The following is a 16,988-nucleotide window of genomic DNA, read 5'->3' as shown; positions in this document are numbered from 1 at the left end:
ACATGCCAGGAATGTTGGTAGGTACCTGGATATCATGATGAGTAACCAGCCACCGCCCTGAAAGTGCTCCCTCCTAGTGGAGGGGAAGGCGCGGCACCATCTGACAGATTGCAGCCAACACCCACATTAGGTCGTCTTCCACTAGTGCTGTCCAAGGGGGCTGGAGGCAGATCAGGAAGTGAAGGCCTTAGTAAGTGGTTCAGATGGAGTCACGAAGGGTGACACCAGGATTACGGCTATGGAAGAGGCCAGAAGAAGGTAGATTACCCTCAAGGGAGTGTCGTGGTCATCACTCAAGAAGCGGGCTTAAACAATTTTTATATGTTTATGGCTGTCTTACGTGCACACTTGTAACAACAGCAGGAACTGAAATTGAGCGTTTGCCGGTGCAGGCACCTTGCAAAGGGCTTACATCCATTGCCTCATTTACTCCTCGCCACAACCCCCAGGTCGGGACTTTAAGGATCTTCATTTCACAATGAAGAAACTGAGGCTCGGAGAGGTTAGTCGCCCAAGGTCACAGAGCTCGTAAGCTCTGGATCCAAAGCAAACAGCCACCACAGATATTTCCCTCTCACTCTGGGGCCCGTTTGAGAACGAAAAGGTCCAGATCGGGACAGCTCAGCTTTCACTCGCTACGCATTTTCCCAGATCCAGAATGGAGGAAACATCCGCTAGCACAACCAACAGGGTCGTGCGCAAAGGGGCAACTCCATCAAAGCCGTTGGCTGACAAGAGTTTGGGGCTTGGAGAGCAAACCCGGAGCAACCGTCAACCAGCTACCATCTCAAGCACCCACAGCGCAACCCGCGCCGGGCGCCAGCGAGCCTCCTAGGGCCGCCAGCTTGCGGGGCTCAACGCGCGTGCGCGGGGCCAGAGGGGCCACCTCCGCGCGAGTGCGCGGAGAGCCTGGCGCGCGGCCGGGGGAGCGCGCGGGCGCGCTGCGGCGTCGGCGTTGGCGCGCGCTCTAGGCCGAGGCTGCGTGGGCTGGGGAGGGAGCTAGGCGGCGGCGGCGGCGGCGGCGGTGGCAGCGGCTGCGGCAGCGGCGGCGGCTGCGCCCCAGAGCCCAGGGGGACGCGCGGACCTCGCGCCGCGGGTGCAGACGGCTGCGGAGGAGACCCCGGGCTCCCGGCCCGGGGCGGGAGAGCTCGGCCAGACGACTGCCCGCCTCAGAGGCCGCCGGCCGCGTCCCTATCCCGGAGTGGCCGACGCCCCTGGAGACTCGCCGTGACACGGGCCTAACCGCGGTGGCCGCGGGCGTCCGGACCACTCGGGCCCGTCGGGCCGGGCCGGTGGGGGACGAGCGTGCGGGCAGGTGCCGCCCCCTGAGGGCCGGCCGGGGGCCAGGCGCTTAGCCGCGCGGCCCGCGGGCCGGGCTCGGCGGAGGGGCCGCCCGCGCAGCGTCCCCACCCCGTGGGCCGGAGCGGGAGTCGCGCCCCGCCTCCCCCGGAGACGGCCGGCCCGGAGCCTCCGGCGGGAGCCCGGACAGCCAGCGCCCGCCGTCGCCCGCCGGGCTCGCGCGGGAGAGGAGGGAGGAGAAACTTTGCCTCTTATTGTTGTTTTTACTCCTTAAGTGTAAGGAACTCTGTTGGGAGGAAAAATGTCCTTCTTCAATTTCCGTAAGATCTTCAAGTTGGGGAGCGAGAAGAAGAAGAAGCAGTACGAACATGTGAAGAGGGACCTAAATCCCGAGGAGTTTTGGGAAATTATAGGCGAATTGGGCGACGGAGCCTTTGGGAAAGTGTACAAGGTAAGAGGGAGAAACGGGAAGTTGCACTTGTGAGATCAAACAGCCCGTGGCCCGGAGTGGCACGAGGATTTCTCCCTCCCGCGTCCTGTTCCTGTCTCTTGGACCTTCTTCTGACTTCGTAAACGTACGTTGGAACTTTATTTAGGTTATCATCCAAGGAGTAGCTAAGAGGTAGGGTTTAAGGTTGAACAAAATGGGGCCTGGATGTAGTTTAAAGAGTGGTTGCCAAACGGAGGCAAGGTTTACCGTCTGCTCTGTTAAACGTTAAAGGAAATGAGGGTGTTCTTTAATTTAAAGGAGGGGTCTGGTTGTGCCCCTCAAGCATTTTCAAATCAGAAACTCATTATACTTTTCAGTGGATTTCTGTTTGTGTACTAGCTGTTTGCATTCGTATGTATACTTACACTAAAGCAGTTCCCTTTTGGGGTCCAGAGTATATATTTGGTTGTATCTATTGCTCATACATAACCAGTCTCTTGGGGATGAGAGCAAAGTGATCGCTACTTGCAGACTATTCTTGAGTTGGTTGCTTGACAGCATACTGTAAAATGGAGTGGAATTTCTGATAGAAAATTTTCGGAAGAAAACCTGCATCTGGTGTTAGTTTCTAAATATAATTATAATAAGCATTGACTAGAAGTCAATTTCAGGGCTTAAGAAATTTAAAAAAACATGCACCCACATATATACACACACATATTTTTGTATACAGATATTCATTTCAGTAGAAAGAGGTTTGCCGTTTCAATAGGAAGGCATGTGTTAACTGTTTACTGTCTTGTAAGGAGTATATGAATGATGTCATCGGAATATTTTCATCCTGAAGGGTGAGGATTTTATGAGACAGTTTAAGGGGAAGGACCCACAGGGTTGCCTAGAAGTGAAAATATAAATAACTTAAGTTTATACAGGACTCTGCAGTTTTTAAAGTACTTTCACATAATTTGGCCCCCATGAGAGTTCTGCGAGATATGCAGGTCAGTGGTATCTACATTTCATAGATGAGGACACTGAGACTCAGAAATTGTTGACATTCACACTAGTCACAGCCTAGATTTGATCTCAAGTCTTCTGACCCCATATTTACTGTTACTTTTTTTTTTTTACTTTAATGTCTATTGGTAGAAGTGATAGCATTTTTCCTTTTTTCTAAGCATCATCACACTGTCTGCCTTTGCCCTGCCTCTAATGCATCTCAAAGCCCCTCATTCTTAGTCTGAAATATCTACTCTTTTCTGTGTGCTTTCAAAACACGTTGTTCACCTTGCTTACTATGGCACTTGTCATATGTTAATGTATTTATGTTTTTATGATAAGACTAGGGGCCAAAATTATATACATTTGGGTTAATTCTATTGCCTTAGCACATAGTGCATTTCTCTTTATATTTGTGGAAATGAAAGAATGTGTGTTACCTGCTTGTGAGTGCTATTGAAGCTACTGTGTGCTGTGAAAGTTGACAAAGTAAACTTCAGTGCCTAATGTGGAGGGTAGACTATGGATTTCAACAAGAGCTTACAGTATAGAATGTATGATAGGCAGGGCTTTTAGTGCAGTGGGAAGATCACTCCTGGGAGTTAAGAATTGTGTTTTATTGCTGGTTGTCACAAACCAGCTTCGAGATCTTGGACAGAACGTTTAATGTCTTTGGACCTCCTTTTTTCTGAGGTGGAAAATCATAGATTTCCCTAAATGTTTAGATTCTTTTACCCATTAATGTTCTGTGAGTTATCTAGGAAAGGCAAAAATAAATCCTCAAGGCATCTGGGATCTGGTAGGTAGAAGGCAGTAGGTGATTATGGGCAGTTTTCATGGTTTAAATGTTTTATTGAACAGAAACAGTGTAATATTAAGACACTGGCTCCAGAGTTGGACTATATCTTGGCTCCCTCAATAGCAGCCTGTGACCTTGGATAAGTTACTTAATCGTTCCGTGTCTCATTTTTCTCATCAGTAAGACCTACTCCTCAGTGTGTGAGAATTAAAGGAGATAAAAAATGTAAGACACAAAAAAGGGCTCAGAAAATGGCAGAAAATTACTGTTGTTACATTTACAGCTCGGAAACAAAATATGGGATGGGACAGGAAAAGGGACCTACGAAGATAGTAAACCATTTTCTGGCACAGGCAGATTGTGTGGACATCTAATGCTGTGTGATTTAATTCTTTAATGACTCTGCAAAGTGAATGTATCTTCCTATAGTGGGACACCAATTGAAAATATTTTGAAAAACAAGAGACCTACTCCATGTAGTTGAACACTATAAGATTGTGTCAAGGATAATTTTTGTGGGCTTGATATCTATCTTAGTGTGATATTTGAAGAGTGTGATCTCTTTGCATCTTTTCTTTTCATCTTTCTATTTTATGCTTCCAAGGAGTAAGCTCTGAGTTTTTTTAAAAAGAAAATTTTAAATTTAAACTTATCTGACCTGTTCTGCCTTTTTTGTAACCTTTTTTACTGTACAAGATTCTCTAGAAATTTTAAATTTATAAACTTCTGTGTAAGAGAAAAAAGCTATCAAAGCTTACAATTGTATGTATTAGTATGCAATAGAAAACTATTTCTAAAGTTGATTCCAACTGTCATTTGCTTATGGAAATTAGTAACTGTTACAAAGGTTAAATTCTAAATAGGCAATCATTTTTCCATCATATTGTTGTATGCTTTCCACTCAGTCCTGCACTATACAACTCTGTAACAGTTACTTTCTTGCCTGAAAGATCTTCCCAATTTTAAATTTATTTTCTCTTTTTAATAGTATTATTTGACACATAAATGAAGATATGTAGTATCCCTCACAATTTTTTATGTTTGTATTTCTGTTGCTTTTAACAGAAAAAAAAAAAGAATGACATGAAATGATCTATTGAATTGAAGCTGAGCTATTGACTGTGTGCTGGATGAAAGTGATTCTTTTTATGTCCCTGGTGGGCATGCACCTTTTTTAAAAAAAGTAGTGAAATATATAATCTTTGTATTGAAAAGTACAAAACATATATGTACGTTTAGCAAACAATAGTAAAGTGAACTCATATTAACAACCATCAGAGTAAAAGAATTCTGCCTGTACCCCAGAATCCTTCCCACCTCCTTTCTGAATTGCTTCCTCTCTCCCCCTAAAGGAAACCACTATTCTATCTGTAAGTTATTCATTTCTTTCCTTTCTTCATAGTTTACTATCTAGGAGTGTGTAACTAAACATGATAACTTTAGTTTTGTATGTATTGAGTGTATTTTGTGTCTTGCCTCTTTTGAAATCAGCATTGTTTGTGAGGTTTGTCTTTGTTATCACTAGAGTGGTATGTAGTTAATTGTTGCATAGAATTCCAATATATGGTTACATCACCAATTATTTACCATTGTACTGTTAATGGATATATCAGGTGTTTCCAGTTTTTGGCTTTTATACACAGTACTGGTGCATATATGTATGAGTTTCACTAAGACTTAACTCAGGAGTAGAATTGCTGGGTTATAGGGTAGTGTATCTTTAATTTTACTGGATGATGCCATACTATACCAGTTTACACTCCCACCAGCAGCGTATGATAATTTCCTTGCTCTGCTTTCTCTCCAACATTTGATATTGTCAGAATTTTTAAGTTTTGACAATCTGATGTTATAGTTTTCCTTGTGGTTTTAATACATCTTTCCCTGACTGCTGATAAGTGATTCTTTTCATAGGTTTATTAGTAATTTGAATTTCTTCTTTTGTGTTCAAGTTTCTTGTTCATGTTCCTCTTGGATGTCTTTTTCTTGTTTATTTGTAGTGTATTCTGGATTTTAACCATTTGCTGGTTATGGTTATTGCAAATACATTTTCATTCTGTGCCTGTCTTTTCATTTTCTTTATGGTGTCTTTTTATGAACAGGAAGTTCTTGACTTTAATATACTCCAACTTTGTTTTTTCTTTTTCAGTTAATGCTTTCTGTATTGTATTTGAGAAATTCTTTCTTGGAGTGTCCTTCCAGTTGTTGGATGGGATGCTGCCTGATTGATGAATCACCTAGTAAAGCTAATTAGATCTTTGAAAGAAAAAAAGAGAAGAAAGGCTTTCCTAACCTGAGATCATGGAGATAATCCCCTATTTTATCTTCTAAGAGCTTTATGATTTTGCCTTTAACATTTAGGTCTACAACCCTAAATGTTAGAAGAGATTTTTGCAAATGGTATAATATAGGGGTCCAATTTCATTTTTTTCTCCAATGGATACACAATTGTCCCAAGACTCATCACTGGGGGAAACTATTCTTCCACTGCTCTGCAGTGCTGTCTGCAACATGTGTCTGTTTCTGCGATCTCTAGTCTCTTTATTGATCTATTAGTCTATTCCTTTGTCAGTATCCCCCTGTCTTAATTAGGAAAGCATTAAAACAAATCTCTGCTAGAGAAAGACTTCCCCTTGTTCTTCTTCAACAATGTCTAGTATATTCTTGGCCTTTAGTGCTTTCATGTACATTTTAGAATTAGCTTAATTGAGTTCCACAAAAAAACCTGTTGTGCCTTTTTGAAGGGGTTTTATTGAATTTATATTTAGATCAACTTTGGAAAAATTAACGTCTCCATGATACTGAGTCTTCCTACCTATGCGTATGTTTTATCTCTAGGTCTTTTTTTTTTAATATCTCTCAATAATGGGTTATAATTTTCCTCCCCAGAAGTCTTAGGAGCTCAAACTACTTCAAGAGTGTCTTAAATGCTTTGTTTTTCCTATTGGAATTTCTTCCTTGTTTTGGTTGTGTACAACCTTCAGTAGTCTTCTGAGAAAGGATGAATGGAAGGTTCGGTTTTTAAGACCAGGCCTGTCTGAATATGTCTATATTATAATGTCATACTTGATGTATAGTTTGGTCATAGAATTCTAGTTCAAAAATACATTTTTGAACTAGCGTTGGTGAGGACAAAAAACAATTGAGAAAATCCCCATCCCTTGCTTACGGCCAGTCTTCCAAAGTGGTTGTATGAATTTATACCCCCATAAGTGAGGGATGGGGATTTTCTCAGTTGCCCTTTGTCCTCACCAACACTTGCTATTGTTATTAATACTGTTATTAATATTTTATGTTAGCCATTCTGGTGAGTGTGAAGTGGTTTTATTTACATTTTCCTGATGACTAAAAAAATTGAGTCATGTGCCTATCATGTGCCTATCGAATATTTGGGTGTTTTCTTTTTTGTGAAATTTCCTGTTTTTTGCCCATTTAAAAAAATAGCTGAACTGAGGTATAATTTATATAACTCAGAATTCACCTATTTTATGCTTACAACTTGATGAGTTTTAATAACTTTGTACAGTTGTGCAACCATCACTGCAATCTAGCTTTAGAATTCTCTTTTGACCACCTGAAGTTCCCTTGTGCCCATTTACAGTCAATTCCTGTTCCTGCTGGGGTTTTCTTTGTCTGATTACTAATGAGGTTGAGTTCCTTTTTATATACTTACTGGCCATTTGGATTTCTTCTTCTCTGAAGTGCTTGTTAAAGTCTTTTGGGTTCTTTTTCTTTTTCTCATTGATTTATGGGAGTCTATATGTTCCGGAAACTAACCCTCTCAAGTTATATATGATGCACATTATTTTCTCTTGCTTTGTAGTTTGTCTTTTCTTTCTCTTTATGATATCCTTCTTTTGTATAGACATTTCAAATTTTAATGTAGTTCAATTTATTAACTTTTTATACTTAGTGCTTTTTGTCTTAAAATTTCCTTACCCAGGGTGATGAAGATGTCCTCCTATGTTATGTTCTTAAAGTTTTATGGTGTTGCCTTCTGCTTATACATTAGGTCTATAATTAAACTGATGTTGGTTTTTGTCTATAGTGTGAAGTAGGGGTCCAGTTTCATTTTTTCTATGTAGATACCCAGTTGTCTCAACGCCATTTACTGAAAAGACCACCCTTTCCGTATTGCTTTGCAATGCCTCCATCATATGTCAAATGTCCGTATACACATGGTATATTTCTATGAATTTCCTATTTCTTTAGGATAAATTCCTAGAAGTAGAATTGTTAGGGCAAAATACATGATCATTTATAAATGTTTACTGTGAAATTACTCTAGAAAGGTTTATAAATTTATTATGTTCCTATAAAAGGGTTTCATCTTCAAGAAATTCATGGAAAAGACTGACAAGTACAGGTTTCTGGTAACTGACTGTACTGCTGAACTGAATGAATAAGCATTTTCAGAACTCTAATGAAAAACTGATGAACTCATAAAAGTGCTAACAAAAGATCAAGATGAAAAAAAAATTACATGGGACTGAGTGAACTGATGAAGATGAGTATAATTTTTGTGACTTTCTGTTTGAATTAAAAAAAAAAAAATCCCACAAGGACTCAGAGGCAAAGAATATACAAATGAATTTTCACTGCAAAGTAAAGGAGCTGTTACAGTGGAGGATTACTGGACTGAATGTTAATATTATGACATAGTATGAGTGTGTTTCATGTTTGGTAATTGCAATCATTGTTGCTTTTGTTGTGGTCATCCATGTACAATGCTTGGTGTCAGTCTATTTATCTCTTGTAAAAATAAAATACAATGTGTGTGTGTGTGTGTGGGAAAAAAAAAGAAAAAAATATAAATTTATTTTTAAATTAATTTTTAATTATATTGTAAGATGTTATGGAAAAACCTGAACGAACTTTTTGGCCAATCCAATACAAATAATTAAAGAAGTTCTATTTATTGGGAAAATTAACTTATTAGAGATTAAAGTTAGTTTCTTTGACCATTACTCTAATTATCGTTCCTTCTCTTCTCTCCATAAATGTAACTATTATCATCGGTTTCTTTTTCTGTTTTGTTTTTTGGGGTTTTTTTTGGCCGCGCTGCGCGGCTTGCGGGATCTCAGTTCTCTGACCAGGAATTGAACCCAGGCCATGGCAGTGAAAACGCTGAATCCTGTCCACTGGACCACCAGGGAACTCCCCATCATCAGTTTCATGTATATGTTTCTAGATATTTTTCTGTGTACTTATGTATATATACATGGGTTATACCTATTTAAACAACCCAACAATGTTCTATTTCTGTGCCTTTGTTCCTTGACCTTTTCCAATGTTAGTTTTTATCCTTTTAAAAAAGTATTTGCTTTTTCAGTAGACAAAAAGAGTATCTGTTTATTTCATTTTCCATTTCTCTCATTTTTAAAGAGATTGCCATTTAAAAATTAATTGAATTATTCATATTCTAATAGAGTTGTTTTCTTGTTGATTTGAAAGTACTTTTTATGTACTATGAAAATGAGCACTTTATAATAATGGTGCAGTTATTTTAGTTACTTTAGTTTATGCTGCTTTTTTGATATAAAGACATATAATGTTCTTTATTCTACAAAATCTGTCAATGTGTTACTTTGCTTTTTATTCCTTCACTTTCATGCTTAGAAAAGCCTTCCCTACCCAGAAATTAGGTAAATATTTATCTGTATTTTCTTCTAAATTTTTTAATAGTTCAGTTATGAAGAATTTTAATTTTAATTCATCTGGAGTATAATTTTTTTTCTGTAGATTGACATGACGCTCTATTCCACCCTAAAAAAACCCAAAAATATATTTTATCTATTTCTAGAAATTTAAATACTATTATTTTGAAAATATAGCAAAGTATAAAGAAGAATATATAAAAATAATTCTACCTTTTAGATAACCTGTTAATTTAAAAAAACTCAAGGGTATACTCATGTGGTTAGAAACTTGAACAGTACAAAAAATGATAAAATTGAAAAATGAAAGCTTTCCCTGCCAGTCTTTTTTCCTGTATTTAACCACTATAATAACATCTGTGTATCTTTTCAGGTAAAATTTTATGCCTGTATGAGCATATATACAAATGCTTGTTTGTAAAACTGAAAATATGTCGACACATGCACGTTAGTATATACAGGTGAACTTAACTGCCTATCAAATTGGTAGCATAATCATACTGGAAAAGTGCTTCAAATGATGTTTTTAATTAATTAATTTTTGGCTGCGTTGGGTCTTCGTTGCAGTACGTGGGCTTCTCATTGTGGTGGCTTATCTTGTTGCGGAGCACGGGCTCTAGGTGCACGGGCTTCAGTAGTTGTGGCACACAGGCTCAATAGTTGTGGCTCGTGGGCTCTAGAGCGCAGGCTCAGTAGTTGTGGCGCATGGGCTTAGTTGCTCTGTGGCATGTGGGATCTTCCCGGACCAGGGATCGAACCCGTATGCCCTGCATTGGCAGGCGGATTCTTAACCACTGTGCCACCAGGGAAGTCCCAAATGATTTTTGAATAGAGTACTGTGACTAGTGGGATATATTTAAAGGATAAAAAGAACAGCAAAGAATGCTTGAACTTTATTAAATAGGTTTGTTACTAGTAGTGATACTAATGTTATAATTCTGAAAATACTTTATATGTACTATAGGATAGAGCAAATTAGTTAATATAGTGCTGTTTTAGGAACTAGGGTTGTAACTCGGAGAAAGGGGTTTAAGCTTGAAATGTAAGGAAGAACCCTGTGACGTTGATTTTTGAACTGGAGGTTTTAGTTTGAACTCGTGATAACACATGCACTCATGCCTCCAACACACACACACACACACACACACACACACACACAATACATATATACATATTCCTGTTTTCCACTGAGAAGGCCTAGAAATAATGGTAACTAGTACTCCTAGCTCTTGGTTTCTAAATACCATTCCCCGCTAAAAGGAACCAGGGCTCGTTGAAAAGTCTGATCCAGGTCTGGGCTAGAGAAGTACAGAAGTGATAAAATTGAAAAGTAAAAGCCTCCCCATTACTCGTGTTTTCCCAAAGGAGCCTGGATATCTTGGACCAGAAAGCAAAGATATGCTCAAAAATTAATGGGGACGTGCCCAAAGAATACCGGTTAGTTTTGAGCAACAAAAATATCAACAAAATAGTAGCCTAATAGAGGAATGCTAGTTAGTTAATATATAAAGATTGATAAAATTAGAAAAACCACTATTTTGCAATGGCACTATAATAATTCAGGCAAAAATTATTGATGGATGCTAAAAAAATCATTGTGTGGAAGGCTGTGGAGGAACATGGTTTCACCCCGTAAGTATCGTAAGTATCACCCTGTAAATGTACCTTTATGGTAGAGAGAGCTGATGGATACCATCTTAATCAAGTGATCAAACCTGGGGTTAATCAACAGTAACAGGAGGAACTGTATTTTCTGATGTAATTCAGTGGGAACTGTATAATCACCTAATGTAGTATTTTTGTTAAAGATATTTAACTTGAATCTGATAATGAGGAAACAATCAGACAAATCCACGGTTTGAACTTTTAAAAATGTAAGCAATAAAGGAGTTTTTTTTTTAGATATTTGAGAAATTTGAATATGGAGTATATATTAGATATTGTATCAATGTTAAATTCTTTGGGTATGTTAATTATATTGCGGTTATGTGTGAAGTGCAGCTTACTTTGCAAGTGGCATAGTAAAAAAGAAATGCGTATATGTGTGTGTTGGTATATACATATCTCTACACATACATATCTTTTACATATATATGTAAAATATATGTGTGTGGATCTTGCGTGTGTGTATGTGAGAGTGAGAAAAGCAAATATAACAAAAGGTTAATTGGTGACTGGGTGAGGGGTGTATGGGTGTTCACTGTTCACTCAACTTCTCTGTAGGTTTGAATTTTTCAAAATAAAAAAGTAAGGGGTCATATTTTAAAATACTCTTCTGCACATTGCTTTATTTCACTTAACAGTTCTCCTTTTCACATTTTTTTCCTCCCTCTATATAGTCATCATTTTTCTCTTTCTCTTTTTCTATGAAAGGAGAAAGAAAGTCTCCTTTCAGAGTAGGCAACTACTTCTATACTATTACTAAAGTTATTTGGCGTTTATTAAATACCGCATTATGTTTTGTACTCAATACCACATGAAGTCCAAATTCCTAGCATGTATACATTTATGTTTTAAAAGAGGTAACTGAAACTTTGGATTGCAAAAATAGCTTTAATGTGCTGGCTCTTCTTTTTTCCTTCTTTGTAAAAATCTTAGTATTTGTGTTGAATTCCTTACCTTGACAGCAACATGTTTTGGCCCTTTTATAATTGAACGTTGAGAATGTTTGTGTGGCAATGACCTTCCTTACCATTTAAAAGACTTTATTTTTCTTGAATTAATGTCCAGAAGTAATACATCTTTGTCATATTTTTAAATATTTTTTTGAAATTGTCTTTTCGTTTTCTCAGTTTTTCATCTTTTCAACTATGCAGCCTATGCAAATTTCCACAGCTTATCTATCACGCAATTGTCAATAATGTTTCAGTTTATTCAGGCTGCTCCGAGTCAGCAGGTCCTTGAAATAAGTAGGAAAACTGTGTGATCTGAGAATTGGTAAAACATTTTGGAAACTGCAGATTTAGCCAACATTAACTTATTACTGACATTTTGCTGTTGGTATCTTGACCGACAGTAACTCAGTTTTCAATAAATAACCAGAACAATATAAATAAAATAGTGTTTGGGAATATAAAGAGAATATAAAGTATATTCCTTTCTCTTTTGCAGAATTCAGGAAATGACATGAAAATTCTTTCTTTTTAAAAAAATTTATTTATTTATTTATTTGGCCATGCCAAGCGGCACGTGGGATCTTAGCTCCCCGGCCAGGGATGAACCCATGGCCCCTGCAGTGGAAGCGCAGAGTCCTAACCACTGGACTGCCAGGAAATTACCCAAAAAATGCTTTTTTAAAAAGGATTTCTGTAATATTTTCCAGAGGTTATGGGAAGAGTATGTATAGTTGATCCTCATTTGAGGATTCTGTATTTGTGAATTTGTCTACTTGCTAAAATCTATTTGTAGTCCCCAAATCTATACATGCATTGCTTTCACAGTCATTTGTGTACATGTGCAAAGCTATGTAAAATGTGAGTCCCTAGACCCACACATTACATGCTGAGATCGAACTAGGTGATGCTATGTCTTCTTGTCTCAGCTCTCATACAGAGGTTTCCAAAGGATGGAGACAGTAGAGAGCAATGTAGTGAAGTGCAAGAAGCTCCTGCTTTGGGACCAGTTGGATGGGGTTTGAATCCCAGCTCTGGCACCTGTTATTGGGGCAGCCTTAAATAAGCCACTTAACATTTCTGAACCTCATTTTCTCTTTTGTAAAACAAAGAAAATAGAATCTACCAGGATGAGTTGTTTTTGAGATTGAAGATTATAATCTATGTGAGGAGGGGGGTGTGTGTGTATTTCTTTTAGGAGCAGTGGTTCAGTATTCACTAATTCAGGGTTTGTAGTGATCTATATAGAACATAACTAGCACAAATAATGGAAAGCAACTGTATATCTTTGCCAAGTGATGTTGAGTAATTTTATTCTTATTTGATATTCACACTCATTCCTAGCAAAATCTTATCAGGGCTCTGAGAAGATCACCAGAATTAGCATATTATGTAAAATAGGTAACAACAATAGCTAAACAATCTAAAACTATCTGCTTTCTTTAGTGCTATTCTTTTTTATTTTTCCTCACTTAACTGCTCTTTGGAACTTTGAATGTTTATTAACCAAATATTTATTTTTAATTTTTTTAACTTTTTATTTTATGTTGGAGTATAGCTAATTAACAATGTGCTGATAGTTTCAGGTGCACAGCAAAGGGACTCAGCTATACATATACATGCATCTATTCTCCCCCAAACTCCCCTCCCATCCAGGCTGCTACATAACATTGAGCAGAGTTCTCTGTGCTATACAGTAGGTCCTTGTTGGTTACCTATTTTATTTCTTTATTTTTAAATGCATAGATCTTTTAAAAAATTTTATTTATTTTATTACTTATTTTATTTTTGGCTGCGTTGGGTCTTTGTTGTTGCGTGCAGGCTCTCTCTAGTTGCAGCGAGCGGGGGCTACTCTTCGTTGCGGTGCGTGGGCGTCTCATTGCTGTGGCTTCTCGTTGCGGAACACGGGCTCTAGGCGCTGGTCTTCAGTAGTTGTGGCTCATGGGCTCAGTAGTTGTGGCTCCGGGCTCTAGAGCGCAGGCTCGGTAGTTGTGGTGCACGGGCTTAGTTGCTCCGCGGCATGTGGGATCTTCCCGGACCAGGGCCCGAACCCGTGTCCCCTGCATTGGCAGGCGGATTCTTAACCACTGCACCACCAGGGAAGTCCCGAGACTGTTTCTTTTTTTTTTTTTTTTTTAATTTTATTTATTTATTTATTTATTCATTGGCTGTGTTGGGTCTTCGTTTCTGTGCGAGGGCTTCCTCTAGTTGCGGCAAGCAGGGGCCACTCTTCATCGCGGTGCGCGGGCCTCTCACTATCGCGGCCTCTCCCGCTGCGGAGCACAGGCTCCAGACGCGCAGGCTCAGTAGTTGTGGCGCACGGGCTTAGTTGCTCCGCGGCATGTGGGATCTTCCCAGACCAGGGCTCGAACCCGTGTCCCCTGCATTGGCAGGCGGATTCTCAACCACTGCGCCACCAGGGAAGCCCGAGACTGTTTCTTTTTAACACTTTATTTGCATTATGTTTGTTGATAGTTTTACACACTTAACAACGTTTATTTCAGTTTTTATTTATAGAGTTCTCTGGAATCAGATCCTGATGAGTAATCAAGTTATTTTCAAACAATAATGTAAGAAGCACTATATTTTCTAATGTAAATTTTATTTATTATTTATATTAAACCAAATGGTACTATTGTTGGTTTAATCAGTATACCCAGGGCAATGGAATAATGAAATTTGTTACTACAAAGAACTTTAGAGATTATCTAGTATTAATTATTTTTCCCCTTTCATGCCATTCTATTCGGAAGTAAAATACACATCTTTAAAATCTTCCAGGACATTGGTAGAGGCATGCAGAAGCAGGATGACTTTTAACTCTGCTCACAATATCCTTGGTCTCTTACCAGGGCTTGTATTTTATAGTGTTCCTCTTTAAGGACAGTTCCTCTGTGCTCTTTCTTCCCAAAGTGTTACGTTAAAATGGTGAGAGAAGGGCTTATTTCTCACTGGCTTATTTCCTGACTTGGGGGAGGGCGAGTTCTATTTATTATTTTTTCAACTGTAGTGTCTTTCTTAGAGAGATAAACTTAATGCCATATTTCACCAGTTATGATAGACTTTTAGCTTTTAAACATCTCTCAAATTGGGATATGTCCCAATTTATTGATTGACGCCTTAGTATTGTTGTTCGCCAGATGGCAGTTGTGATGTATCTGTCGTTGCCTATGCTTTGTGAACGTAGTTGTATCTCTGGTGTCATACAGTTGCAACCCCTTGATGTTTTGATCAATAAACCATTTAAGAACGTTTTGAAGAAAGAATGTGAGTCCTGGTTGTCATCTAAAAGCTTCATTTAGCACCTGTGGTAAGATCAAGAAAGTATCAGCATTGTAATTGCAAAATGGGAGACAGTGGCTTCAAAGAAAATTTTGGAGACAGTAGTAGAGGAGCACTTTTTAAAGAAACGCTGCATCACCAAAGCTTTTCATGGCTAGAGAATGATATTGTGTGGAAAAACACAGACATTAGATAATTCTGAGTGAAAAAGTGACTCAGGAGTTAAATGTGAAGAAGTGTTTAATTTTTCATGTATGCACAAGGATAATATACGCTAACAGTTTTTGTCTATATTTATCCAGAAGAGCTCTTAAAAAAGAACAATGTGAAAATTCTAAATGATAAAGTGCCTGGCAGTTTTTCTTCCTTAGTGGAACATAAGATAATGGCACATCTTAAAAGGCTTCATAGATTTGATAAAATATAGTAGATTAGCATATTATTCTAGAGTGGTAGTTATGACTGATAAAGTTATTTTTTTATCCATACATATTCTCTGAACCCTAAACATTAAGGTTACTTTGTTAGTAATTAGTATTAATTTTTACCTCTACCTAAGGAAGTAAAATGTAGCAAAATCTACTTAGGAGGATTCCCATATATAGGCTGATACCTGGTTTGTTTATTCTTTCTACCTAAGGAAATAAAATGTAGCAAAATCTACTTAGGAGAATTCCCATATATAGGCTGATACCTGGTTTGTTTATTCTTTCATCATCATCTCAAAGGTTAGATTATAGAACCCTAAGAAATATCCCATAGACTGATTTTTTTGTATCTTATTGCCTCTGTAAAAATAATACATGTCCATTTAAAAATGTAAACAATATGAAAAATATAGGAAAAGTCAAAAGCACATGAAACTCTGCCATCCCCACTGATGATGTCTTTCCAGATATTTCTTATGTAGATATCCCTGTGTGAAAATGGATGTGTAGTTTTTGTAAAACTGCATACCTTTTGTGTTTAGTAAGTTACTTTTTTTCCATTCAGTGATATGTTGTGGCTTTTGTCCCATCTTAAGAAATATTAATTGATTAGTCAAATAATTTTAATGGTTGCATAATTTCCATTGTAGAAGCATACTGAATGATTTAAGTAGGTTCCCGTTAATGGACATTTAGGCTGATTAAGTTTTCTTTATTGTAAACAGTGCTTTGATGAATATTTTGTGCATGCATTTTTTTTTTTTGTAAAATTATCTACTTATAAATTATTAAAAATGGGATTTGGACATTTGTTTATTAAAACACTTATTACTAGCTTTTGAAAGTTTGCTATATTTTCTTTTAAGGTGATAGATTTACTGAAGTGATGGTAACATATATAATATTGAAATGTCTTTTAAAAACCTCATTAGTATTTTAAGATTTGATTCCTAACTTTAAAAAAATGATCTTGACTTCTGCATATTTGGAAACCTTTCATTTCTAATAAATGGAGGTGAGAAGTTATTCAATTAAAGAAAGAAAATGGAAAAGTTAAAGTACTAAAACAATGAAAAATAATTAAACTGATGGAAGTATAGGGAAACTGGAAAGGGTAATGATTAAAATAAAGAAAGGGCTTTGGAAACAACCTGGATTTGAATCCTGATTCAGCCTCTTACTAGCTCTACATGACCTCGGGGAAGCCTTTTAACGTCTCTAAATTTATTCATCCTCCTTAAAAGTAGGGATGCTAATATATCATGGGGTCATTTTGAGGATTAAATAATAATAGTAATAATTCCAGATAACATGTTTGAATCTTTTTTACTATGTATGGCAGGCATTGTATTAAATGTTTATATGTATTTTTTTCACTTGGCAAATATTTATTATCTTAATTCTCACAAACTCGTGAGATATAAGTATGTTTTATTGATGAGGAAGCTAAAACTAAAAAAGGGAGTTTGTAAGTTGCCCAAGCAA

At 37.8% G+C, this 16,988-nt stretch overlaps 1 protein-coding gene across 2 annotated transcripts in view; it reads left to right on the top strand.

Annotated features, from left to right (window-relative positions):
• The first annotated feature begins 1,007 nt into the window (after positions 1 to 1,007).
• SLK (STE20 like kinase) overlaps positions 1,008 to 16,988 on the top strand; it is a 55,725-nt gene continuing 39,744 nt past the window's right edge. For both annotated transcript variants that reach the window (XM_061198107.1, XM_061198037.1), the window contains exon 1: positions 1,008 to 1,750. In XM_061198107.1, the coding sequence (XP_061054090.1) occupies positions 1,601 to 1,750 (150 nt within the window). In that variant the 5' untranslated portion in view covers positions 1,008 to 1,600. The remainder of the gene's footprint in view (positions 1,751 to 16,988) is intronic.

Source organism: Eubalaena glacialis, chromosome 1 (assembly GCF_028564815.1).
Source record: "Eubalaena glacialis isolate mEubGla1 chromosome 1, mEubGla1.1.hap2.+ XY, whole genome shotgun sequence".
Taxonomy (NCBI): domain Eukaryota; kingdom Metazoa; phylum Chordata; class Mammalia; order Artiodactyla; family Balaenidae; genus Eubalaena; species Eubalaena glacialis.
Note: the sequence above shows the minus strand (reverse complement) of the source record. Positions and strands in the feature narration are given on the sequence as shown.